This window comes from Pezoporus occidentalis, unplaced genomic scaffold, assembly GCF_034315485.1.
Source record: "Pezoporus occidentalis ecotype Australia unplaced genomic scaffold, CSIRO_AGI_Poc_V1 ctg57, whole genome shotgun sequence".
NCBI classification, from domain to species: Eukaryota; Metazoa; Chordata; class Aves; order Psittaciformes; family Psittacidae; genus Pezoporus; species Pezoporus occidentalis.
Window position 1 is genome coordinate 3,020,807 of NW_026915910.1, and position 27,219 is coordinate 3,048,025.

Here is a 27,219-nt window from a genome sequence, read left to right on the forward strand (position 1 = left end):
AGTGGTCCACTTGGAGCATGAGAGAGGGACTTAGGAGTGATGAGAACAAAACAAAAAGATGATACTGGAAATAGACAGCATGGTCAAGGATGCCAGGAGTGAAAGGACAGTAAGAGGTGAAGAGGTGCTAGGGAAATTGTAATGGCATAATGAGGTAAGATTTTGTATAAAAGGAAGAAAAGTAAGAATTGTCTTTATAAATAGCACTGAATTAAACTTAATTAAGCTTTTTTTTATGCTGATAACAGGATAAAATGAAATTAAAGGAAATTCAGTCTAAGCATCAAGTTAAAATTTGTTTTGAGAAAATTGTGAAAACTGTTTCCTGTAGGAAGTTTGTAAAGCAGCATCACTGGAGCACTTCAGACAGACGCAAGCAGTATAGGGAAAGAGGTTTAAGAAATCATCCTGCACTGAGACAGTGGGTGGACAAGAAATGTGATCCTAACTCCACTCACTGATCCAACTATTTTAATATTTACATTTATCATACATCAGTTTCAGAAGTCTGTACCTTAAAATACATGTGAATTGTATTTCTACCTGTACACACACTTATTCAGAAACTCTCAGTAGCTTTTAGAAATCATCACTGTTAGTTTTTTTTCCTGAGCATTTGATATTGAAAATGCAGCTTGTTTTGCTTTTAGATGAGTCACAAGGAATGTTTGCTTGCTGTGTGTATGTTTCAGACTCTTGTTTTTGTTGCAGGTATTTACATGTATGAACTCAGAATTTGCCTGTTGTTTCTTGTTTAAGAAAACATCCAGAGAGATTCACATTCCCCTCCTTTGTAGATGGCTATCAGAAAAGACTACCTTGTAGCGTAACAGCCCTTTAATGCCTAAATTTGACTCTCTGTAAATGACCAGACAAACAAATACAGCAGTTTTGGCAAATAAGAAAATATTAAAGGTGAAAAAGTATCACCTGAACTGTAAACTCTGTAATGATTTCTCTGTGAGTGTATGGGAACTATAAAAATAATTTATATTGCATTTGTATTCTTATGGCAGTAAGACTTGATCCAAATGCTGGAAGCATTGCATTGATAAATGATGGGTTTACTGAAGGTATTGTGGGTTGCTTTGGGAAGTCATACTGAGATGCAGACATCAACTCAAAGACCAGCCTAAGCCTGCAGTGTGCTGCTTCCTTGCAATGCAACTTGATCTGCTTTCAGTGAAACTCGTAAACACTCACTGGGGCTATGCTTCTCTCCTACCCTCTGCAGCTCAGTGAACTTTGGAAATGCAAAAGGAGATAGGAAGACCAAGTCCTGCCCACTGCAGGATAGCAACTGAGAGTTACTGATTGCTCTTTCATCCCTTTTAAAGTCACCTATGAACAGTACTTTTACGATGCTAAATAAGATCTAAAATGAGATCATCAAGGGCAGATTATGGCCTACACTGGGGTTGGTTGATAGGCTGGTAAATGCCTTTATCACTGAGACCCTGCTATTCAGACCTTTATTTGTAATGCCTGCAAGTGACTCTCTCTTCTAATAGTGCAAATAAAGTCATGGAATTTCAATAAATAATTCAGCCCTGGATCTGATTTCAGGTTCGGCATTAACTTTCAGCACCTGGCTGCTGATATTTGTTAGTCTGATGTGCTGCTTAGAGGCATGGAAATTTGGCTGCAATTCATCAACATTTGCAGAATATAATACATGACCAGATTACTGTCCCTTGTTCAGGGATTTTTAACAGACATTCAAGTTCCAGATGTGCACAGGTTTAATTCTTACAAGAAAACCTGCATGCAGGGTTCTGGTAATAAGAGCTGAAGCTCTGCGCAGAGCTTGCTTTGGAGAAATGACTCCTTTATTTGCACCTGATCTCTACCAGGAACAGGAATAATTTGACTATAATTTGCATTGCCTGTGATACGTTTTGACAATGATCTATTTCTTATTTTATTTTCTGCAGCTTTCCTAGGGGAATGATTTTTTATATATCTAATCAGCTCTCAGGATATAGAATCATCAATATTTAAAATGATTATAATTGGTGCTTTATGAATAGCTAAACTGGATTAATTCCTACATTCTGTCTCCAGAGCCCATAAAATGACTTGTGGTTTTAGTCACTTATTTGAAAGAATCCAGTGAATCCGAAGTGTGACTGTACTCTTACTAAAGTCAGTGGAGTATTTGTCATTAGTGGGAATATTTTGTATGAATATTGATTGTTATGGAATTGGATCAAGCATATAAGAGTATAACCCAGTACTAGCTCTGCCACCAAAAGGCCAAAACCAGAATATGGAGCTACAAGCATAAGTTTCCAAAATGTAGGAGTTGCATTCTGTACCTGCAGAGCATGAACAGCCATCCATCCAGTATGAATATATTTCAGGATAATTTTATTTGTCTTTAAAAAGGATTTGTGTCTTTCCTGTTCAAAGTCCTTACCTCTTCCTATGAGATACGCTGTTGTATCCGAGATAACCAAGCAGTAGCTGATGCTTGAGCCCCTCTATTGACTTTTACTAAAATTGTGACAATTTTCTGAGTACAGCTGTGGATTCCCCAAATTCTGTGACTAAGACTCCTTGCAGCACCTAACCCCACATATAGAAATGCAACTGATGGATAAAACCCCCCACAAAACAAAACCCAAAATCTATATAAGTGATGGGGCAAGTTATCTACCTTTAGCAAAATCCTACAAACGTGAGGTTTGTGGCTGCCTTCCATGCGAACTTCACCCTGCAGTGCAAGCATATACCGCTAGAGGGGATTTTACTACCACTCTAGCATACATCTACTCCAAAAAACCTTTCAAAACATATGTTCTAGTTCAAAGACAAGATGTTGGCTGCAGGCTGAGTGAAATCTGTGTTTGTATTACGCAAAAGGTCAGGAAAGATTGTTTTAATTGTCCCTTCTGGCCAATAAACCTATGAGTGAAATTCTGGCTCCATCAAAGTCACAGGCAAAATTCCCATGGACTGCACTGGGAACAGACTTCATTCTGTGCAGATCAGAGGAAAGCAAAGGTCTGTCCCACCAAGCATCTAGCTAGGACAACTTCATTGTCAGTCCCTGATATATACTGTTAGAAAGGATTTTTAAAGCATCCCGTGCATCAGGAGGAAATAATTTGAGACCAGTTTTACCAACCTTTTTTTCCTCTTGATTTCTTCAAAGCTTCCACTAATGCAGATTACACAACCTCCTTAGAAGGCCTGCTTTGTGTTTTGTTAGTCCTATAATTTCACTGGATTTTTTTCCCTCTAAAGATTTATTGTTGCAGATTAGGCAAAATACTTAATCCTATTCTCTGTGGGCATGAGCAACAATGGATCATCATCCAATTTGTAAAGTAGTCTTATATATGCTTGAGGACTGTTATGTAGTGGTAGAACATTGCATGTACATTGCATTATATTGTTGCCGTTGCTTGTAGTTGCATACACTAATCATTCATAATCACAATGCTTGTGATTTGTGTAAAATCTCCTTTGCGGCCTCTTCTTTTGTAAAACCTCAGTAGCTTTCCCCATTCTACATCTGTATATTAGATTTTGTTCTTCTTATGTCTTATACCTTGACATTTACTTTCCTAAATTCCATTTAAGTGATTACTTTATTTTGTTCAAATTCCTTAGCATCACTTTGGAATCTGCTCCTCTCCTGGGAAATAACAATGACATCTTCATGTTTGTTGCTGTCAGGAAATTCAAGATTCTGTCTATTCCTTCCTCCATTTTGCTAATGGAATCATTAAATATGACTCATCTTGTTGCAGAGCTTTCTGGTACCTCTATTTGTTATGTTTCTAGACTAACAGAAAACTTGATTATTACTATTCCAGAACTATTTTTTCAACCACTTATACAAGCACTTTGCAGAGATTTCCTGCTATTTCCTCACTTTGTTTAGGAAAATATGGTCTGGAGCTCTGTCAGTAACCTTACAGACATCAGCTTCTAGATAATGGCTGCTTCCTTCCTACCTACTGTGCTTGGTAGAGAACAAAATTTGCTTGGTTTAGTGTCATTTGTTCCTTAAAGTCCATATTGCCTTTCTTTATCAATTTTCGATTTCCCTGTGTGCTTGTGAGGTTACTGTTTAATCATTTGTTCCAGTATCTTTTATGTGTTAAGCTAAGACACCTGTCATTTCTTGAGATCTTTTTTTGTTCCTGTGGTATCTCACAATATGTTATTGATAGGTCCCCAAAAAGCAAAGCTTTTAACAGCTATTCTCTGTGATTACATCTAGTGGCTAATGTGGGTACACAGAATCCTGTGCCATGATGCTGGTGAATGATGGGATCATAACTGTTTTATTAGATCGGGAAAGGCTCTGGAAGAAGCATAAAGGATGATTGGTATTAGTCCATCAAGCCAAGACAGAAACATAGATTTCCAGTTCACTATGTCCAGAAGCCCATGACCTTTGTGCATAAATCTGCTAACAAGAGCTATGATGGGAATGGCAGTTTTGGGTTTTGAAGAATTTCAAGGTTTTGCTCTAAGTCTAAACTCCAGATTTTGAAACGTTCACAGCGTTGTTGAAGAAAAGCTGAGGGTTCTCTGTGAGGAGGGAAGCTGAAAGAGGGTCAGTAATTTTCACAGGAAATTTTGGCTGGTGGGTGGGCCATGGGGTAGCCAGGAGCCCTGGCTGAGCTGCACATTGAGGTTGGGACCCTGTGGTCTTTTGACTTTGCATGGTCCCAGCACCTTGCCCGTGCTCCAGCTGGACTGCAGGGGGGAGCCACAGACCAGGACTCTAGGCTATTTCCAAGGTGGTATGGCCAAAGCTATTGCACATCTCCACCAGGTATTTGATAAACCCCAAGTGTGCTCCTCTAAAGAATATTCTTCCAAAGGAGAAGCTGTTCCTTCTAGGTGGCTCGTGGCCTGATTTTCCAAGTGTTGAGAGTTGATATGTGTGAGAAGTCACCTGACTTCAAACTGTCTCATAGGATCTAAAACTGCTAGCCACTTTGAAAATGTCAGCCTGCATTTACCACCCATCCTTTAGCCAGCATTTTGCTGATAGTGAAAGAATATACATTAAAGATGTGCTATATGTGGTTTGTCGCTACAGTACTATTGATGTTACTTAATGACTCTCCTCTTCTGGGGGCTTTTCCCTTACACATCACCATGTGAAAATCAGGCTCGATATGCAGAAATTCCTCACAGCAGAGCACGCTGGAACATGGTCTCCTAGAAAAAAAACATGTTTGTGCCAGCCTTAATTCATATAGATAGATAGATAGATAGATAGATAGATAGATAGATAGATAGATACGTATATATTTTGGTGTAGGAAGTTTCATTACAGTTCCCACTTCCTTTAGTTATCTACTATCAATTTCTCATTACTTTGAACACGTAAGCAAGAGATCCGCAAATATTAATGGGGACAAAATCATTTCTTGGTTTGGTTGTCGAACCAGTCTGTGCTTTTCTACTCTGTTGGTATTTGTCAAGTCATGCGTTTTTACTTCTTTATAGAAAATAGGTGATGGAATAGCATGAATCATTTTCACGTGATGAGATTATTTACCTGTGTTTAATCTGTAATTTTCCAAATCCAAACTGCACATGACTGGTGGGAGTTCACAAAGTTTATTTCAAAGGGAAACATATTTAACGTGGCACATGTGCAGTAGCCAGTGGCTCTAACAAAACCCTTGAGGAAGACCAAGACTTATTTGTGCAGGTTGATCACTGTGTATGTAGCTGCCCTGCTACCAGGACTTCAGCTGATGAATGTGCTCTGCATCAGGCCTATGGACCAGCTTGAGTCAATGGATCTTTAACTGTGAACATCCCAAGCCATCATGAAAGGATCCCTAGGAAGAAGCTGACCTTTATGACTGATTGCTTCCTGCCCATGCTGCCATTCGTGTGAATATGAAAAACTGGAAAATAATGATTTTCCAAACCTGATGAAAATACTTGTCATGTCTCAACTACTGATGCCTATGGGGTCTCCAACCTGCAATTGCATCTCCTGGAAATTCTGAATGTCTCGAGGGTACAAACACATCTCTCTCAGACCTGCAGAGATCTGAGAAGTACAATGACAGCTTCTTGGAGATCCTCAACTCTACTGATGTGCTGCATAATCAGTTTGAACCGAGAGTTTCAAGCCAGCTCCCTTCAAATTGGCCAGCAGTGCAGACCATGTTAAGCTTATGTGCATCTATAATATATGTCTGTATGTATGCCAGACTTGGACAACATTTTGGCTGGCTTTTGGAGAGCTGACTAAAGAATTTCACCACTTCCTTTTTGTTTTGTTACTACCCTGACAGTCTTTTTAGCAAATGCTCTATTTTTTTTTGGCATGTATGCACATTGTCCGTTTCCATGTATGTGCTTAGGAATATAGTTCTGCTCTATCTTGCCCTCCTTTGGAAGGCTGATGCTCAGAATTTCTCCCAGCAAAATGAAATCTCAGGGAAAGTCCAACAAAGTTAAAATGCTGCGCAGCAAATTTATTATTGTTGTTATAGGCCCTTATTCAGGAAAGTACTTAAGTTATGTACTTAAGTCCCATTGAAATCATCAGGACTTAAGAACATGCTTAAAGTCAAACATATACTTCCTCTGAATTGGGATGTATTTCAGCACATGCTTAAATGCTTTCCTGAACTGGAGCCACAGTTAACAAGAGCGGCCTGTGATACACAGGACTTGTGCTACAAGATTTACTTCTTACTTGAGACCTACCAGCGCTGCTCTATGAATATACACTTCTTAGCTTGCCTCTCTGTTGGTGGCACTCCAAATAGCTTACTGGCTTTTACATTTGGATGAGAAGTTGTGAAAGAGACAAGAAACTGGAAAAGAAAATGATCATTACTAAAGCAATACCATGGCATGTCTGATCTCGTGTTTCAGCCAAAGATTTTCCTCTACAATGGAGATTTGTGCTATTGTGTGTGTGGTATAATTACTAAGGCAGATTGTTTGTTTTTTTTTAATGGCACAATAAATAGGATATTTCCTGGCCTGCTCTGGGTTTCAAATAGGATTTTCACTTCCCCTTTGGCTTCTGAGTGTAAGGAGAGTAAGTGTCAAAACGCAGGCGCTTTCCCAATTTTAAAAGAGAGGGTGTAACCGTGTGTAATGTGAGTCTAGATTTTGATTGTAGGGATGATGAAATCAAATCCTTCCTTAATCCTTACTGGGAAACTGAGGTAAGTTTGCCTTCCTGATTTTGCTGACCCGTTAAAAACCTTTTGAAAAAGAAATGTGCTTTAGTGTCATCAAAAATGTCTCCCTACTTCACCCCAGAGTCTCAGAGGGTACTGGACCATTGTGCAGAGTAGCCTCAATGCAATGAAAATGGAAAGGAGGAGGAGAATGGGTAAACCCAGGTTTCCTGGAGAAAACACAGCGCTTTCGGATATGGAACCCTTTCCAGGGCTGCCTTTTTTAAGCTAGGTGCTTAGTCATTGTTAATGACAGTATATTTCTTTAAAGCTGCTGTATTTTGGAAATAACTGGAAATGAAACTTACTTTCCTTAGTCAAAATAATATAGAATTGTCTCCGTGCATTGCAGTCACTGTGTTGGTGTATTTTTGGAACAAGTGAGGAAGCTTATTCCAGTTATTTCATTTGTAGCAAAGCATTAGCTGGAACTTGAGAAGAGCTCCCTATTCATGGCATTCAGCTGTGCTGGGCAGTGGTTGGATGCTCTCAATATTACCTCTACTTTACAAAAGTACTTGACACAAACTCATCAGCAAGACTACCTCCCCCTTCCTTAACTGTGTTCCTTTATAATGTGTTCGTACATCCCCCAGTTGTGCACACAAATATCTTTGAAGTTTAATTAATTCATTAAAAATAGCTGAAGTATTTAAGGAGGAGTACCTTATAAATAGTGAAGGAGAATGTCTTGTTCGTTCTTGCCGTTACTCAGATAGAAACAAGGAGCTGGTATGATGGTGGAGGTTTCATGATGTGATTACACCGAATTCCAGGGCAGGACCTTGCATCAATTGGTGTGAAGTATCTAAATGGCTGGAGATGAAGTAGAAAAGGATTTTTATTTTTTTAGTAGGTGAACCAATGCAAGTAAGCTTGTGAGAAGCAATGGGAGCAGAAACTGATGTTTCTAAGATGGAGCACATTTATTCTCTAGAAATTCTGCCTCCACAAACTCCAGGCTATTCTATTGCTGAGGTCCACATTCATCACACCTGAATTCAGGCACTGATTGCTTTCAGTCAAAGTGAAAGGTGACCGGATCAGTCTTTTGGGTGTACATGCTGGCCTTGGCCTTAGGCATCTCAGTTAAAGTTCAGTGGGATAAGCATTAACCAGAATCTCACCTAGCAGATACTTCTGTCTGGTTTACTCTTCCACAGTCACTCTGGGGATTTGCCTTTTCAGATTAGGTTCTTCTCTGTAGGAAAAAAGTGGCTCTGAAACCCTTTCACAGCTTTAGGACTTACAGTGTTCTTTAAAAGCTATGTCCTTGATCCTAGTGCCTGCAAAGCCTCAAGCCTATCCCTAGGTGCAAACATTAAATCAGAAATATTTGGTGTTTCTGGCAGGGAGAGTGCATATATCATCAACTTCCTCCTTTTTATATGTAGTTGATCATTTTTGCTGTGCTTCAGGGAAGCTATGTGGAAAAGCTTTTGTGCTCATTTGTGAATAATAGCAGGGATAAATGGTGTTTCTCTAACTTGTCAATTTTTTGTTCTTTTCTTTCCATCCACTGTTTGATTTCTTGATGAAGGTATTATTTAATTCCTGCATTCTGAGCTTGGACAGAATACAATACAATAAACTTGTATTTGGGCACTAGTAGGGTGCTTTAAGCACGCTGTTTTTCTTTGAAGCTAAGAGTGACTAAGGCTGGGAAGTTCTCTTTTCTTCCTCATCTCCTCCTGGTAGTTAATATACTTCACAGGGGTCTCGAGACTCTCTGATAAGTCTCTGAAGTTATTACCTACTAAGGTTTTACTCTTTCTGAGTGCTGAACACTGAACTACTGACTGCTCTTAGAAGCAATGAGAAAGATTTCACAAAACCAACAGAGCCTTGACTATAATATCTGCAGAAAAAGAGCTGAATTTAATGAGTAATTTGTGTTGCTGGGGAGATTTTGACTCTGTTCCCTCCTCTGTCACCAGCTTGCCTTGTGATTTGTGGTAGCATTTTCAGTTATGCCAGTCACATGAGATCAAAAACCATGAGTCAGACACCACCCAAATCATGAGCCTGGCTTCCAGATCTCTTTGAACAGAGATCATACCATGCTTTTTCTTTAGTTTATCTTTCATTTCTGGAATTTCCTCTGTCTATTCCCAATATGTCTCTAGCAATTAATGTTTCCCACTCCTTTGGAAGTGTTGGGAAGATATTTTGACCGTTTGGGCTGTTGGAAGCCTCATTTGACCTGCACAATTAATTTTGGTTTTGATATCCAAGTGAATCTTATTTCTTCCAGACTTCACATCTTCCTCCTGTCCCCAATGACTTCTGCATCCCTTAGCCTCACATGACCCATCACTCCTGTTTCTTCCTTGCCATGCAGCTGCTCTGTTGCCCCTTTAGTCCTCTCTGGTAATGACAGGGTTTTTCACTATTGCCTTGCAGGATATAGAACAGGTAAAAAGATGCAGATCTGGGTAACCCTTAACCTTTGTAGGAGAACATATAATTGGAGACAGCAGGGAAATGGTCTCTCTAAATACCTTTCCTGAAAAAAAGATGTTACTTGCAGCATAAGATGTAGGTGATGCGGACAGGAGGGGGATCACCTCTATGAAGGATGGAGACCTGCAAGGAAGGCCAGAGCTTTGCATGTTGCTATGAGACATGACCTCTTTGCTCTCAAGGTGTTTGAAGAACTTGGCAAATCAGAGTTTTACACTCTGAAGGGAATCAGGTGAAGAATGAATAGGAATCAATGAATTTACAAGCCAAAGTAAATACAGAGCATGTAAGATGAGAATCGTTTGTTTGGTCTGCAGTCTTTAGCCCTCTAATTCAGTAGTTGATCTGTTTTTCTTCAGATTTTAGGTTTATAATATATTGTTCAGACTCACTTAGCCAGCTCCATTATGAAGGATATGATTATGATTTGAGATGGTGAAAAAGCCAAAGAGAAATTTGGTGTTGTATTGTTGTATTTTCTCCTATAGCATTTGCCTCTTTTCAGGAAGGGTAAGAAGTTAAAAGTTCTTGGCAATGGTTTAACAAGCCAAATCAATGAATATGACTTTGCAGTAATTACTGCATGCAATACAGTTGTGCCTGATATTCCCATTGTAACATTGTCATTGTTTTGCCATGAGATTTGAAGATCAGAGCTAACTAACTAGAGAAATTTTGCAGAACTATGCTAACCACACCTCAGGCAGATGGGAAAATGCATATTCTTTTGCTCATCCTCACGCCATATCACTCTTTCACCCCATTGTTTGCTGATTCTTGAATGTGCCATGTGCAAGGCATATTGCAGATCCATAATTCTGTGTAAAAATACAGCCAAACTGTACCCCCATATCCAAATACCCCTAGAATCTGTGTGCTTAAAACCAGTCTTAACTCAGAGAAAAACTCTTTACATATCCCTAAACTTCACAGCGGGTTGTCTCCAAGCCTTGATTGCACAGTCTCTCTGTGTTTTGGTGGGTAGGAGTTGTGGAATTTGTTTTAAACCCAGAATCATCAAGAGCTATGTTCAAGACATGAGGAAGATTCCTGATGCCATCCAGAAAATCTCTCAGCTAAACATTTCAGATGCAAGGCCTGAATCGGTAGCAACTGGACACATCTCAAAGTGCTTCTTGTTGTGCTGTGAATGTTTCATAGAACTGCAATAATTAGAAATGATTCTTTCCTTAAGACAGACAAATGCTACCTCGCAGCTTGAATATTAACAAGATAAAGTTTATGAGAGCAAGCAGAGTAATATAATATTTTCTCCAAAGGAAAAGGGCATCTATTTGCTTAGCTCTTTCATCAGCCGTTTTCAGACACGCACAGTGTGCATAAAATACAGTTATGCAACCCGTGTGGTTCAACAACGGAAGGTTGGTTGCTTCACCAGGATTAAAAGAATCTTTTAAACACAATGGTACCACAAATTAAAATGGAAATCTATCAAAACCATTATCGTCCTGAAAACTTTGGCCACAAGCATAATTATTGTAGAAGGATGTTGTCCTTGGACGCAGCTCTGGCTCAGTTCAGCTGGTGTTATTTGTATCCCTTCATGGCTCAAAGTCAAGATTTGCATGGCTAAGGACCATAAATTTTCACAGGAAAAAAATAGGCTGTTTCCTCAATGCTAACACTAGCATTTTTTTATTGTTTTGTAGTGGTTTGTAAGCAGCTCATTAGATACTAGAGGTAGGAACGGACTGAAGGTGGTGGCTGAAATCTGCTTTGAACCTTGGAAGGATTCAAATAGAGATTTTGTGTAGATCTGGTTGTTTGTGTCTGAGGCTGTTGCTTTACTGATATGAACAAGAATGAGTGAATGTCCAGAGTGCTTGGGTTTAAATTTAAATCTAAAAGTTCGCATTTTGGACCATAATACAGTGAAACAGACCTTGAGCTGATACAAGCTGCAGTCCACAGTATTAAACAGAGCAGAAAACCTGTCCTGAATTTTCTAGCATGTCCACAAGGTGGGCAGTCCTGTAGGGATGTGAGTAATTCAGAGAATATATTCTCCTGGATACTGCTTGCCATCAGCAAGGGACACATCTCCTTTACCCAGAGCTCCCCTCAAGAGAAACTTCAGGCGACTTTCTCAAGCTCTTGATGATGGCCAAATCCTGGAGTAACTCCATTTTTGTGCTGATGATAAACTGTATTAAATAGCAGGCACTGATGGTTATTTTTAAAGTGGTTATTTTTCTTTCAACATCCAATTTTCCATCTTGAGGGAGGTAAGTGATTAACAAGTCTGAAATCTGTTTTTCTTCTCTTTCCATCCCTCAGGCTGGGATAGATGGAGAAAGCATTGGGAACTGCCCATTCTCCCAGCGTCTCTTCATGATCCTCTGGCTCAAAGGAGTTGTGTTCAACGTCACCACTGTTGATCTGAAAAGGTACAAATCATTCAGTTTAATTGAAAATAGTTATATGATCCAGTGTTTTGCCTATAGAAAGGCCCTCCCAGGTTCAATCAGATTGGTATCTAGCCTAGAGAGTCTGTGGTACACAATAAAATAGTTGGGATTCAGGCTGGGTTGTTGGTTCTTTTTTTTTTTCATTTGTGGAATGTTTTTATATTAAACAGGGCACTTGGGGTAGTTTCAAAGTCTTCTAACCACAAACTGGATTAAAAAAAAAAAAAAAAAAAGGCAAACACCAGAAAGACAAACTGATTTTTTAGGATCTATACATGTCTGTGCAAATACTTGGCCATAAAGATTAGTGATTTCATGACTTTTTCTGTCTCTGCAGAAAGCCAGCTGACCTACACAATCTGGCTCCTGGGACCCACCCACCTTTTTTGACTTTTAATGGAGAAGTCAAGACAGATGTTAACAAGATTGAGGAATTCTTGGAAGAGACTCTTGCACCTCCAAAGTAAGAACTTGTGATTTTTCTTTCAGTCAGTATTGCATTTCCTAGGAATGAAAGATGTCTTAAGAGGAGTTCCTAAAAAGCACTCCATCCTACAATCTTTACTTACAGGAGTAATATTTATTTATGAAACTTACTGGCTTCAGTGAGATGACTTCCATGTGTGAAGATTGCTTGTATGACTAATAACTGCAGAATGTTTTCTCTGTACACATTTCAGGATGCCCTTGTATGCAGAATTAAGGAGACCAATGCTAGAAAAATTTTGTAGGGGTCTGCTGTCCACATTTCACAAAGCTAAAAATAGCTTGGAATAGATGTTGAGAATTGCCACACAAAAATATCTGTGCCAGGAAAAGCATTCTACAGTGAAAAACTGGAGGTTTCTGAGCTGTATGGTGTATTAGAAAGGTTGGAAGGGGAACTGATTACAGAGTACGAGAGGCTCTGGAGGCAGAAAAGTGCTTGTTATTCTAGTGAAGAAATGACAAGAGCCCATGACTGGAAGTTATAACCAAACTAATTCAGATTACAAAGGAGGCACAATTTTGTTCTGTATGAATGATTAACCATTGGAACAAGCTTCCAAAGAAAAATTTAGATATGCCAGGTACACCGTAGTTAGTCCAACGTTTTGGACTTCATACAAGGATAATGCGGGGAGAGGGGAGGGAGGGAAGGGAATTGCTGGCTTGTGATCTGGACTTTAAAATCTATGAATCAATGAAAATTGGCTTGGCTCCTCTCAGGGTGTTTTACCTCAAAGTGAATCAGCAGCTATAGGCCAGTCCTGAGGCAAGAGATCAGATATTTAAATTTTCTATACTCTGTTCCAGGACCACTGAAGGCACTAGGAGTCATTCGTTTGTGTTGGTCTTTCAAATAGATGTATTCCTTTGTGCCAGATGTCTATAAAAAACAATTCAGGGACTGAAAATTTTATGTTCCTTCACCTGGGTAACACTAATATGCCTCGCTATTACATTCTGGAGTACATTTTCAGTATAAGGAATTAGACACGACTGACATTCATAATGGAGAGAGCTGGCTGCCAAACTTGCCTGCACCTTTCTGGAAATGTATGCTTCCTTCTGATTTAAGGCCACTGTATCTTGGATTGTGGTAACATAAAGCACCAGCGCAATTACCTTTGTGATGAAGCCATCCCTCTGTAACTATGCAAACGCCTGCCTTGACAGACACAGTTATTATTAAGAGGGACTTGCCAAGCTGCTGTTTCAAGAGAAATGACAGTGTTAATTGCAGTTCCTCGTACAGGGCTTTTTTCTTTCTTCTTGCAAATTGTATTTGTAATCATCATTATGTTGCTGGTAACAAGATGTCATTCTCCACACTGCTTCTCTCTTTTTAGGTACCCCAAGCTGGCTGCCAAGCACCGGGAATCAAACACTGCTGGAATTGATATCTTTTCCAAATTTTCTGCATACATCAAAAACACCAAGCAGCAGGATAATGCTGGTGAGTAGGTTCATTATTAAATGTGCCAGGGAGTTTGTGTGCTTAGATGTGTAATAATTTTGCCATTCTTCCATAGTTTTATTGTAAACTTTGTTCACATGACATCAGGTACTGCTACTGACCACTTTGAGATGATTGGTTCACTGGACTCAATTCACATGTCCATCCACGCTTGAATTAACTACATCTATAATAATAAATAAAACAGGCTGCAGAATACTTAGTAGTGCCTTTACCAACTGTCATGGCACAGCTCCTGTCCACAGAGCCAGCTTCTCCTCCAGAACAGGATCCCATACTGCTTACCAGAAGTGCCTCGTGGTCTGACCGCCTCCTCTACTCTGCCCAGGCACCTCTTAGAGGAACATGTGTTGACTGGGTTTAAAACTGTGCTAGTACTGAAAGTTTAGTAGTGAATGACTGGGTGAGAGCAGCTCATGCCCTGAACCTTCATAATTGGTTGGATCTAGCCATCATACTCTTGGCTCACTTAGGATTATGTTACACTGTTATAGCTAATTTGCTCATGTAAACTGACTTACAGCAAGACATTAAATGTAAAATAAATAAATCAAAGAAGTGGCTTTAATAATTGTAATTTGCACTCTGTAAGCTTCAGACTTTTCCTCACGTGTGTGTGTGTCAAAAGAAAGAACTCCCCAGAAGCTGGATGCCATGCATATTTATGTGCATCCTACACTGTCTTCTTAATGAAACTGCTTTTATTCTTCATATTCCCCCTGGAAAGGCAAGACTTCAGCTAGTTTAAGCTCCTCTTCCTGGGTGAAAGCTAATGGATTTACACTGCTATATCCCTTGAAATGATCTAAAAGAATACTTGCAGCTACTCACTGATGTACATCTTACTGTATATTACTAATTTCACAGACAGACCTAAGGCGTGTTAAATACCATGTGCTTGTATTGTATCATTCAGAGAAGACTAGATTTTTTCAGATTCCAGCTTTGCCACAGTTTTCATCTGTGTGATTATGTTTCATTGCCTGGGGCTGACCCATGAGATGAAAATGGGTAAATGATGGTTTATGTCAGATAACAATCTGCTCCTTAATATTTTTGTGTTGTTAACAGAAGGAAATAATTATAGTGCTTCACTTCTCAGGGATGCTAAAAAGTTGTGTTTTTTTGTCTAATGCTAATGGGATGCTCAGCTAACCTCTGTAGGAATTTGTAAAAGAAAGATAAATGAAGAGTTAGACTAAATAGATGTTACAGCAAAAATAAAATATCTTGGCTATTTAAAACAAATTTTTTATGGTCTGCTCTGCAACTGTAAATCTTAAATTCATCTGCGCTGCCCTTTGCATTCTAAAACAGCCACAGGTATCTGTCCACATGCATAACCCCAATGTGTTGCTTCTAGTGACTCTGCAACATGCAAATCTGGACTCATAAGGGCTGGCATTTCCAGCCAGTAATAAATGGTATCTGCATCCGGTTGTAACCAGAGCTAGAATTCAAGGTTATATATCTGCTCCTGTAAGATAATGAATCTAACTCTGCAAAGTGCTCATGACCAGGTCTGCACATTTTTACTAGCTGCAGTGTGATTAATGTGAACTTTCCCTAGTTCTGCCCAGCAGACTCTTGGTTTAGGTACTCTTAAAAATGAAAGGAAAATGCTTCCCAGTGGCAATTATGCACACTAAGGCTATAGGGAAGAGGTGTTAAGTGGCAGTAGAACAACAATCTTTGTTTCCTTCAAACATCCTCACTCCTTTTTGTTATCTGGCTTGTGATCTTGTGATATCCAGACACACTGCAATCTCTAAACACACTGATACTCAACTTCCCTGTTTGAAGCAGAGGAAAATTTTTAGCTTAAGTTTTTACAGCTGGAGTGCTGCAGTGCAAGGAGAATAAAGCAGAGATGAGCAGAGTATAAGTAGTACCTACATGCTTTTTCTATCAACAGAGTAAAGTACCTGAAGACCTTGGAGTCCTTGGGACTATCAGTGCAGACTTATGCCATAGAATCATAGAAAGGTTAGGGTTGGAAAGGACCTTAAGATCATCTAGTCCCCCCGCCCCCGCCATAGGCATGCAGGAAGTAGATCTCAGTTTTGGAAAACTGACTTTCAGTTTTCAAGGGCTAAGCAGTAATAGATTTTCCCTTATCTCAGGGATATCTTACCCACTTTCTTATCCAGTTCTTCTGAACCTACAGCAGTTATTCTGAAGGCTGATTTGGATGGCAGATGAGTTAATGTGTTAGATTTCTTGAGCAGTGAAAAGACTACGCAAAAGGAAAGGACAACACCACTGGATGCCTATTTCCTAATGAACTTATTGCTTTTTGACTGGCATTTTTTAAAATTGCAAGGGTATTTTTATTTTTAAATTGCAAGACCAATTAGAAAGGGGTCCAGGGCTCTAGCCCTACTCTGATGCATGTCATTTTGCAGAATGTTCTCATGCATTATCGTTTCTATATAACAATAGGAATAGTTGTATATAGATCTGTAATAATAGAAAGCATTTTATAAATATAAAATGTGTTTATGTACATGAATGTCCCTTTCCCTGTGTCCATATGAACAGGTGACATCCAAAAAGAACAGAGATTGCTGCTTGTGGTTAATCTTAAACTGTTCCCATATACCCTAGCTCTCAGAAAAAGGTAATGCATGTAATACATGTCTCACAGTCACCCTCTGATCAGCTCGTAATTCCAGCTGACTCAAGTTCTTGTGTTAATCTGGAAAGCCATGCCAGTGACTGGGACAGCAGTTCTGCATGATCAAAATGCACAAATAGAATAAGACTTGTTAATAAATCAAGAATAGAAAGCAGAACACAGACTGTTATAAAAATACAATCGTAATTTATTTTAGTTGGGAACAGGGGAGTGCTGACTACCAAGTAGGTTAAATCACCAAACATCAGGTTCTTTAAATTATGTTCTCTTATACTGGGAGTCAGGGAGGTGAATTCATTAAAGTGTGGGAGATCAGACTGGGAATTTGTAGCATCAGCCTATCTGTAGCTGTGAGAAGTGTGAGTTAAGTGTAATTATGTATGGTAATTCTTCATAGCATACTGGTTTAGCAGCGATCGTGCGGTCTGTGTAACATGAGCTCTCACTACAGCCTGTGGCTATTACCCCTTTGCTGAAAAGTAGCAAGAAGTGGTTGGGATAATGAATGAGATTTATGCAGTATGAGAATACTGGATCTGAGAATTAATGAGAACTTAATGCATGCTAAAGATAAGACCAAGGCGGTGTTCCTCCCAAGACAGTTTACAGTCAGGGTCATGCAACACTTTCAGACTTCAAATGATTCCAACACTTAGCCATGTCATTGCAGTATTCCCTATCCTGAGAGAGGTGGTAAGGTGGCACAGGTAACAGAGTCTGCAGCCTTTAATTAGTTAAATGATTTCTGTGTTTGGTTTTTGTTTTTTTTTTCTGGTAGTGCGAAAGTTACAGAAGAAAACAAGATTTGTAATTTTTTGGTTTAGTGAATGTCTGATTTTTTTGCCTGTAAAGGATAAGATGCAATGATGCATATATATCTGTTTCTAAGATTGTGATACCCTCTGCTGGCAAATATGTGAATACATAAAGGAAGCAGCTTTACAATTGGGGCTGAAACATCCCCTTAACAAAATAGGTTTCCTTTTATCAAGACAATTTCCTCTTATAAATGCAACATCATCAAAAGAAAAGTGTTTCACAGTAACCTATCAATTTTGACAAAGTTTTCATGGAAAAAGAAAATCTTGTTTATTCTGGATGGGTTAAAATTACTTTGAGGTAAAATGCTTTAATGTTACAAAGAAAAACAGCATTTTTATTTCTCTGGATTCATGCAGTACTTCATTAGCCACACACCATTATGTTTTATGTCTGGCACAGAAGCAGGTGATAACCTTCTCTGTAAGTCTGTAAGGCAATATGTTATTGATCATGATTCATTTACTTACCAAAGGCATTTGGCAGCCAGGCTGCCCTGATTTAATAGTTCCCTGAATTTCTGATTATTTTTTTCCATCTTTGTTTTCCTAACTTTTCTGTCTTATAATATAAAAACGTTAAAAGGCTTGGAACAGGCTGGCTAGGGCTGTAAGCCCAGAAGCAAACATGCTCATGCCATATCAAAGTCCCACCACTTTTAAGCTTCTTGAAAGGGAAGGAATTGATTCCAGATTCTCAGGATGTGGCAAGCTGTGTTTAAAGAAAGTGTGTGCATTTATTATTTCAAGTCACTTCAATTACAACAGGCTTGATTCCTTCCACCCCCCGTGTCACTTGATAATTTTATAACAGGCCTCTCTGAAGGAGTCATCTCCTCATTGCAGGATTAGATCCACACCTCACTTCAGCGGCACAACTGAGTTACTCAGTTCTCCAGACGTCGCCACCAGGCTTCACTGCTTGTACTTGAAATGACAAGTACTCATCCACACAAGAGCAGGGGTCCTTGGGAGAGTTTAGTGTCAGTCATCTTAAAAACTGTTTCCTGGATGCTGTTGCTCAAGTTTTCATGGCCAATTTGAGGGTTTTTGGTTGCTTAGCAATTGTTTAATATCTAGAAAGCAATCTTGTTTGAGCACAGGAAAGTAAACAAGCATCTTGTGTGTTTACTTTGGTTCCTTTGCTTGATGTTAGGCAAGTCATTCAAGCTTTGTACAGTAACCAGGGTAGCAACAATGTATGTATTCATTGGAGGAGGATGAAATTTTATTAATTGGAATGCTGTGTACATATTTGGTATCCTGCTTATTATTTTTTCTTGTGAGACTGTATACTGCAAACCAAGGGGACAACCTATAGTAACCACCTATTAACTGTCCCGCCTAAAATTGTAAGTTCTTTGGCTCATAGAATGAGCCCTTTGATTTCATTTATGAGTTTAAAAAGTTGTTCTTGAATTGAGTTCTTAGGGGGCACCAGCTCCAGTGTGGGTGGGCGCATTCATTAGTGGTACGGAAGGATATTTGACTGTATGGCTCTTCAGAAGGCGCTGAGCTGGGAGACCACCAACATGATTTCATGCAGAGGAATTTCCAGCCGTCTGACCAGAGGACTCTGCTTGTCTGGTTTGGATTTACATCAAGAGGCCAAAAATAAAAGCGCATTTAAATCATTAACTTACATGTGATTAAATGCTGTTCACCTCTTTCAGTAGCTACATCACACTTTGTGGTTAAGTGCGTGAGATGGAAAATGTCTCCGTGTGCTGTGTATGTATGTATACAGTAGATAGATATGCATACACACATACTGGGCTGGAATTAAAACTGGCCTACATCAGTTTTATGCTGTGGAGTTACTCCTGCTAAGAAGAGAGTTAGATTAATAGCATAGGTATGTGCACATACTCGGTGGTGTGCCCTGGTTCTTTTTAGAAGTCATTATGTGCCTCCTTAATAAGCAGAAAGTCAGTTCATTTCAAAAACCTACAGAGTATTTACAGTAATAACAGCTCTGTGGTGCAGACCCTTTGTGGCACCTGAGCTGATGTATGTACCTGGGTAGGAGCCTCTCAATGTTGTGGGTCGGCAGCAAGTCAGTGTAGGAAAGCAAAACATCTGTCCCCAGAGCATCTCCATGCTTGGTGGGGAAGGGCTGGGGTTCACCTCTCTTCCTTCCAACCTGGCTTCTGACTTCCAGAGGGGTCAGATTATAACTGAAAAGCTGATGCAGCTTGTCGTGACTCTTTGAACCTTCTGGCCTATTCCGTGCCTAAAGGCTTCACCCTGTGCTCAGCAAAGTTCCTGGCAAAACTCCTCCTGACTTTGACAAAGCAAGTTTAAAAAGCTGTTTGAATGCCCTTGTATTGATGGTGAGTTTCCTGTGGCAGGGATCTTGGGTCAGGTTCTAATTTGGAACCAACATTAATGGTTTATGCTTTTTGTACAAATTTCCAAGGTGCCATATGAATATATAGGTATAAATATATTTGTGTGTGTGATGGCTGTGTATCAACTTGCCATTAAAAGTTTTCCTTCTTCCTCTTTAGTTGAAGATTTTCCCTTTTCCACTACAAAACTCAACACCTGTCCAAGGCCCAGCACAGGCCACAGTTCGTCCTATGCTGTGACAATATTAAGTTTTCTCTGTCATGCAACCAGGAAGGAGTTGATAATAGCTTTTAAAATTTTTTTAGAGAAAAGGACTTGCTTTGTGATGGAAGATATCAGGATGACAGATCTTTAACTTTGGCATTTTGAAGCACAAAAAAGCTATTTCAGAACATTTTAAACAAGTTTTTATGACTCCCTCTGATGCTATGATTCTATGTTTCTATGAATACTGTTGGACTCGTGGTAGCTGAAGTGCCTGGCAGCTTTACAAACCAGCCTTAATATAAAAAATCCCCAGTCTTTAAAACACATGTAAAATAGCTTTTCTGCAACATTTGTGGCACATGAAGTACCACATACATGTTGGTGAGTGTGATATAAAGCTTTTATTGCCATTCATTTGGGATGACCCATATAACTCACTCGTGATATGTTAATAAAACTGTTCTCCACTCTGTCTCTTTGTGAAAATACACGTATAAAGATGGCTAAAACAGCGGTGATAGCTGTGTGCTAACTTAAGTAGCACTGCAAGTTGCATTTATCATCTCTCCTACTTTATCTACTTTCAAACCAGCAATCAAAGATTGATTCTAAAATGCTCAGAAACAGCACTTTGCAAATAAGTTTGCTTGAGAAATAACTTCTTGAAAGTTCTCCTCAAAATCATGCTGGCCAGAGGCCCAGAGCCATCAGTATTCTGTCTGGTACCAGTGACAGCTTTAAGGACCAATATCTTTTGACTTGCCAAAACTAAGAACTGAAATTTTATGCCATTGGAAGGAAGAGGTTTTTCATTTTCTAAAATTATAACAAACCATCATCTGAATCTCAGAAATATCTACCTTACTAGGGAATGTTTCTTGACCTTCCTGTTATCTGTTTTTTTTTTCCTTCTTCTAAGACCTTGCTAATTAAGGTATGAAAATTTCCTGATGGAAATGTAAAAAATACTATTCTAAAACCATAAAAAAACAAACTCTCTGTAAGTCCAGATGCAATCAGACTGCAAGCCCACAAGGCAGGGACTTGGTATGCCTGAATAGTAGTCTTAGATGCAGCTATTCTGGGAACTGTAAATATTTACAATTAATGTACTAGAAAACACAATTTTCTGGCGCATCTGTGCTGAAGTAGCTTTGAAGTCATAGCATACCATAGGGAGGGAGAGAAAAAAAAGAAAAGAATATATATATATATTTAAATAAGTTCAAGACACAGAATATGCAAACCCCTAAAAATCAGTTGACAACATATCCCAAAGTCAAAGAGATTAATGATATGATTAACATGAGCCGGCTTTGGTGTGCACTCGCAGCCCAGAAAGCCAACCGTATCCTGGGCTGCATCAAAAGGAGCGCGACCAGCAGGTCGAAGGAGGTGATCCTGCCCCTCTACTCTGCTCTTGTGAGACCTCACTTGGTGTATTGTGTGCAGTTCTGGTGTCTTCAACATAAAAAGGACATGGAACTGTTGGAACAAGTCCAGAGGAGGGCCACGAGGATGATCAGGGGACTGGAGCACCTCCCGTATGAAGACAGGCTGAGAAAGTTGGGGCTGTTCAGCCTGGAGAAGAGAAGGCTGCGTGGAGACCTCATAGCAGCCTTCCAGCATCTGAAGGGGGCTTATAGGGATGCTGGGGATGGACTCTTCATTAAGGACTGTAGTGATAGGATAAGGGGTAATGGGTTAAAACTTAAACAGGGGAAGTTTAGACTGGATATAAGGAAGAAATTCTTTCCTGTTAGGGTGGTGAGGCACTGGAATGGGTTGCCCAGGGAGGTTGTGAATGCTCCATCCCTGGCAGTGTTCAAGGCCAGGATGGACAGAGCCTTGGGTGACATGGTTTAGTGTGAGGTGTCCCTGCCCATGGCAGGGGGGTTGGAACTGGATGATCTTAAGGTCCTTTCCAACCCTAACTATTCTATGATTCTATGATTCTATATACTCAAATAAAGGCATATGGTCAAGCCTTTGCTGAATCTGCACAGGCGTATACGCACAGGCCAGGCCTAGACTAAAATACTTGCAATGGGAACAGTAGTTGGCAGATGCTGTTCTTTAAGAGGGAATTATTTCCCCTGTGTGCTTGAATATTCCTCCAACTGCTGCTGGCTTTACTCAGATGCTTTGTTCTGTTTCCCAGCTGAGCTCCCATGCTTGCACACAGGAGCAGTAGCACAGCTGGAAGTGGATTAGAGCAATTTGGAGGCAGCAGTCCTGGGAGGAATTAAGCGCCTCGCTGCTGGAATGGGAGGCCTAAATTACATTATTATTTAGAATTGAATTTTAACTTCATTGCCTTATGGTTTCACCCTGGTGGGTAACTCCCTTCATTGCAATATACTTGGTGCATCTGAAGTATGTTCCCCACAGCAAGGATTTAGATGAAGTTATGGTCTTACTCAGTAAAGTGTCCAAATCTTACATAAGCAAATGTCCAGATTTAAGCACCCAGCTGGTCTTACTGTCCCAAGAGGACTGTACGCAGGCTTATGTTTAACAATTGTACAGCAAGCTATCACATGACAGCACCCAATGACTGGCTCTTCTGGAAGTCAGTTTGCAACACTGTTGATGACTTCAAAGGGAGAAAGATTGGCCTGGAATCTGTTTTTCCCAAAACAGATTTTTTTTTGTTTTATGCATGCAAATGTTCTTCATAAAATAATGGGGAATAAAAAGAAACAAGACATAAATTAAAATCAATGTTGCTAATTTTGTTTATTAGATTGGATCCTAAATATTTGACCTTTAGCTTGAAAATAGTGCTGGGAATAAGATGACTAAATGGGAGCTGGACACACAGTTCTTGTCTGCATATTGTGATTCTTCTGATTGCGGAAAAGAATCAGAATTTCATGGATTTGAAGGAAGAAGAACCTTTGCATTATTTGCTATGGCCTCCTGCAAATTATATTCCGGTAAGTTTTGCCCATTGAGCAAACATGTTAGGATTTCATCTCTTAACACAAAAGTTGCTCTCTATCAGAACAGAGAATAGGAGAAACTCAAGTGTCTTTGGTCACAATGCCTCTTTAAGGGGGAAGATATCCTGGGTGAGGGATACCCAGCTGGTGGCAATAGCTGGTCCATGTTCTGTACTGCAGGGGAAGGTGAACCCCCAGTGATTCACCCACTCAAAGCTCAAAACCAGTTATTTCCCAGACCTTAACCTGGAATCAGGATGACTCTGAACATGTGAGGAAAGCATCTACTCAGCAAGAGTTTGTGCACCACTCCAAGGCATTGGTCCAACCATTCCCATGTCTAGAAGAGAATGACCTGATAGCCATGGAGAAGCCCATAACACACCTGATTAATTGCATACTAGGAGAAAAGATTCTGTGATTTTTTTTAAAACATCTTAAGCATGAACTCTTAATGTTGAATGGCAAATTCTCTGTGACATCGATGATGGTACAATCAACCTACTTCAGTTCTTGTTCCAAGACCTAAAGGTTGATGTTAGGGATTTTAAAGTGCCATGACCTGCCTATGCAACTCTGTGTTCCTCCATCCCAGTTTCTCCTATTTCTGTCAGAAATGGATTAAAGCCTACCTTTTCTTAGTCTCATTAAAACACTCTTCTCCTTTGACCACTTGCTGGGATTTCCAATGCCTTTTTAAACTGGGGACACTAGAACTTGGAAAAATGTTCTTAGTACTTGCTTCAGCAGTACAGTTCCAACAGAGAGAATATGACCTCCCTAGTAGCACTTGAAAGTTTTACATACATCCAGACATAATTATAACTTTTTGCCTCTGCTCCCTTCAGAGAGGTTAAGTTGAGGCATAGTCACGATGATCTCTAAGTAATTTCATGGGGCTTGAAACAAGAAATCTCAAAAGCAGAAAAACAATGGAAAAGAATTAAGATGTGAGTCATTTGTAAATCTCATCATCTCATGGTTTTTGTATCTCAGTAACAATTTTTGGACACAAAGGGCAGAAAATACTGGAAACATTAAAATGCAACAATTTGAGACTGAGATTTGCCAAGTTAATGTGGGATTTCAATAAGCTTTAAAACTTCATCCTCAGGTGCTTCTGGGCTGCATTGCTGCATTTCCCTCTCATGTGTCTTGCCTCCACCATTGCTGAAGTTAAATAACATACTCGAAAACAGGGGAGTGAAACGGGGATTATTATCCTGGTGTAAACAAAAGCAGACTTTATTCCTCTACATGCCTGGGATTGAAAGAATATTAAAGATGCAAGCATCAACAGCCTGTAGAGGAACTTAAATATTAGAACACAAGGGGTCCCCACAGCACTGTCTCTAAGCCCAGTTGCAGTCCCTACCAGAAGTTAACTTTAGTGCAAAAGCATGTAGTTAGTTTTCCTGTGTTAGTCCCAGAATCATCTTTTTGCTCTTTGGTAGTAAACCAAAACTTTACACTCTGAGTAAACAGATACAGCATCCTAAAAATCATGATACAAGAGTGATAATCTCATGCTATACATATGTGGTTTTATAATCAGCCAGGCTTGGTGGTTTTGGTTGGTTTTTTTTGGGGTTTTGGGGTGGTTTTTTTCTCAGTTTTCTGATGCAAATCAGATGCTCCTTTTCTGCATTTGTTTTAGGGACACCTGCAAAAGACTAGCATTACAGGGGTCAGGAATAGGCCCTTGGGGATGTGCTCTAGGAGTGATGCTTGTCACTGAAGTGCTGCTGCAAGGTTACAATGATTTGTGAAATGCACGTTAGGTGCTGTTCTTCCTGGGGCACTTGTAGGACAGTAGTTTTACATTGACTTGCTTCCTGCCCTCAGGGTCACTTGGCCTCTTAAGAGACTGGGAAATGAACCCCTCTTTCGGTGTCATTGGAACACCTGGGTTCTCTTCTTAAAAAACAGCATTTGAAGGAGCTTCAATTTCATTCTTTATGATAAAGTTACAAGTATTACATTTATTTATTACCTCCACTGTAAAGCCATGTAAGAAAAGAGAAGGAAGAAAACTGATTTTTTAGTCTAAGACTAGAAACAAGTTAAAACAAACTTTCTAGATGTTTGAAAAATGTGTTTAATTTTTTTTTTTTTTGTTTTTTTTTTTTTTTTTTGTTTTTGAAAACATTATTGATTCACCTGTTTCTCTAAATTTAATCTGGGAGTAGGACAGATGGTATCACAAAAATAGGAAGATGTTTCATATTTACTGTTTATCCCCCTCTAACCTGAAACATAAGTCTGTGGCTGGTGGACTGCTTTTACTTCTTTCTTTTTGATTGCTAAAAATACTGGTTCTACCAATGTACAGTTTGTGGCTGAAGAGTGCTATTACCGTTATTTTATATATAGGAAGTTGGAAGGCAGGGAATTTAAGTCATTAAACCTTATATAGGTCATGTAGAAAAGCTTGAGAAGAAGAGACTCAGGTGTCCTAAATCCAGCTAACCTCTTAAACTTGGATCATTGTGCTCAGTCTTAGGAAGGGGTACTTGGGGAATTCAGGTGTCAGTCCCTCTGAGACTGAGAGATGCCTTCTGTGGAGTTTTTGTGTGAAGTCTGCTGAAATATTTACCATTAAGAGGGATGGTAAGGGAGGGATCAGTTCACCTAAGTCTCTCTAAAAGGTAAACATTACCCATTCAATATTCCTGGCTTCTTTTGTGGTCAATGGAGAGAGAAATAGGTCCATTTCAGAAGGGCAGCTTGATCTTAAAATATGGATATAAACGTTTGGCAGTGCCTTTCTTTCATTGCGATCTATAAAGGAGACTTGAACAAGTAGATTGGACTAATTACCTAATGCTTTGATGGCTGAAGTTAGGCAAGGTGAACCTTATCTGTAAGTCAATCATTAGACTTTTGATGTGTCTGTGTTCCTAAGGTTGCTTTGGGTATCTAACAACTGTATTTCAGCTCCATGTTCCTTGAAGTCATGTATGAAGTGCTCCTGGGGTTTAGCACCTCCATTTCTCTCACTAGACATACACAGAACATATATGCCAACATATACTGAAATATATATACCTATTTATGCATGGTTTAGACCACGTCTGAAAGGCAACTTATGACTGAAGTTGTGTGGCTGTTTGCATGTGTGTACCTGTGTTTTTGTGGCTCATCCCACTACTGGTGTGAGCTCACCTGAACACTGACTAGCAGTAAAAATCCATTTTCAAGTCACAGCTCTGACTGATTTTGATGATGATTACGATCCCCAGGGCCCTAAGAAAAATTCCTAAGAGAAATCTCTAACCAGGAAAGTAGACTTGAGGAATATGAAAAACTAATCTATTTTTCTTCTGTATACACAACTAGGTATTCATTGATTCATTAAATTAGGAGAAACAGATCACAACCTTTCAGCATAGTTGTATGGGCATTTATCTTTATTGTGGGAACATGCAGAAGTCTCTGTTCCAGTGAATATTGAATTATTTATTTAGAGTGGAACATCTTTAATAGGAGGGTGACTCACCCTGAAACTCCCTTTGGCCCAGAGTTAGGCATCTGTATGCCTTGGGTTCCTGGGAGTATACAACATCCATCCTCCTTCTCTGAATTTCTAATGGTTCTCTTTGTGACTGCCCACTCATTTGCCTCTCAGTATAGGCACTGCTCAGAGCTGGGGATTTTACAAGGCAGAAACTTGCCTGGAAAGGATGTTGCGATGCTCAAATTGGCAATGTACTTTGGGGAGTAAGCCCTAATATTTAAGTAACATGAAATAAAATGGGAGGTGTAATCCTACATCGCTTAGGTGAACCGTGAAATTGTAAAGGGTAGGATTCATCTCACCTAATTTTACCTCCCTGAAAGTTAGGTGTCTAGTCTGAATTAGTCCTTTAGGCTTCATCTATAATTCAAGCATCAAGGAGGGCATGTGTGGGGTGAGTCACAGCAGTTTAAATCAGGTGTCTCAGGAAGTGGGAAGGAATTGCTCTCTGGAGATGCTTAGTACCTCTGAGCAGAGAGGGAACCTACATAACCAGCTTAGACAAGATACCTGACTCTGAAATGGCTAAACAAAAGAAATCAAGGCAGCACTCAAATCCCAAGGGTTATATTGAAATCACAGGGGGGAAGATAAGCTGTTCAATATGTAATACAGTGGTGTACATATTGCAGTCACAGCTCCTCCATGTAAGAAGAATTAATCTATACAGATTAAAGTTACAATACTCTGTTGAGCCTGCCTG

General features: G+C 39.6%; 1 protein-coding gene across 3 annotated transcripts in view; it reads left to right on the forward strand.

Annotated features, from left to right (window-relative positions):
- CLIC5 (chloride intracellular channel 5) overlaps positions 1–27,219 on the forward strand; it is an 81,240-nt gene that overhangs the window by 43,342 nt on the left and 10,679 nt on the right. For all 3 annotated transcript variants that reach the window (XM_062638482.1, XM_062638479.1, XM_062638481.1), the window contains exons 2-4: positions 11,949–12,058; positions 12,417–12,542; positions 13,912–14,018. In XM_062638482.1, the coding sequence (XP_062494466.1) occupies positions 12,003–12,058; positions 12,417–12,542; positions 13,912–14,018 (289 nt within the window). In that variant the 5' untranslated portion in view covers positions 11,949–12,002. The remainder of the gene's footprint in view (positions 1–11,948; positions 12,059–12,416; positions 12,543–13,911; positions 14,019–27,219) is intronic.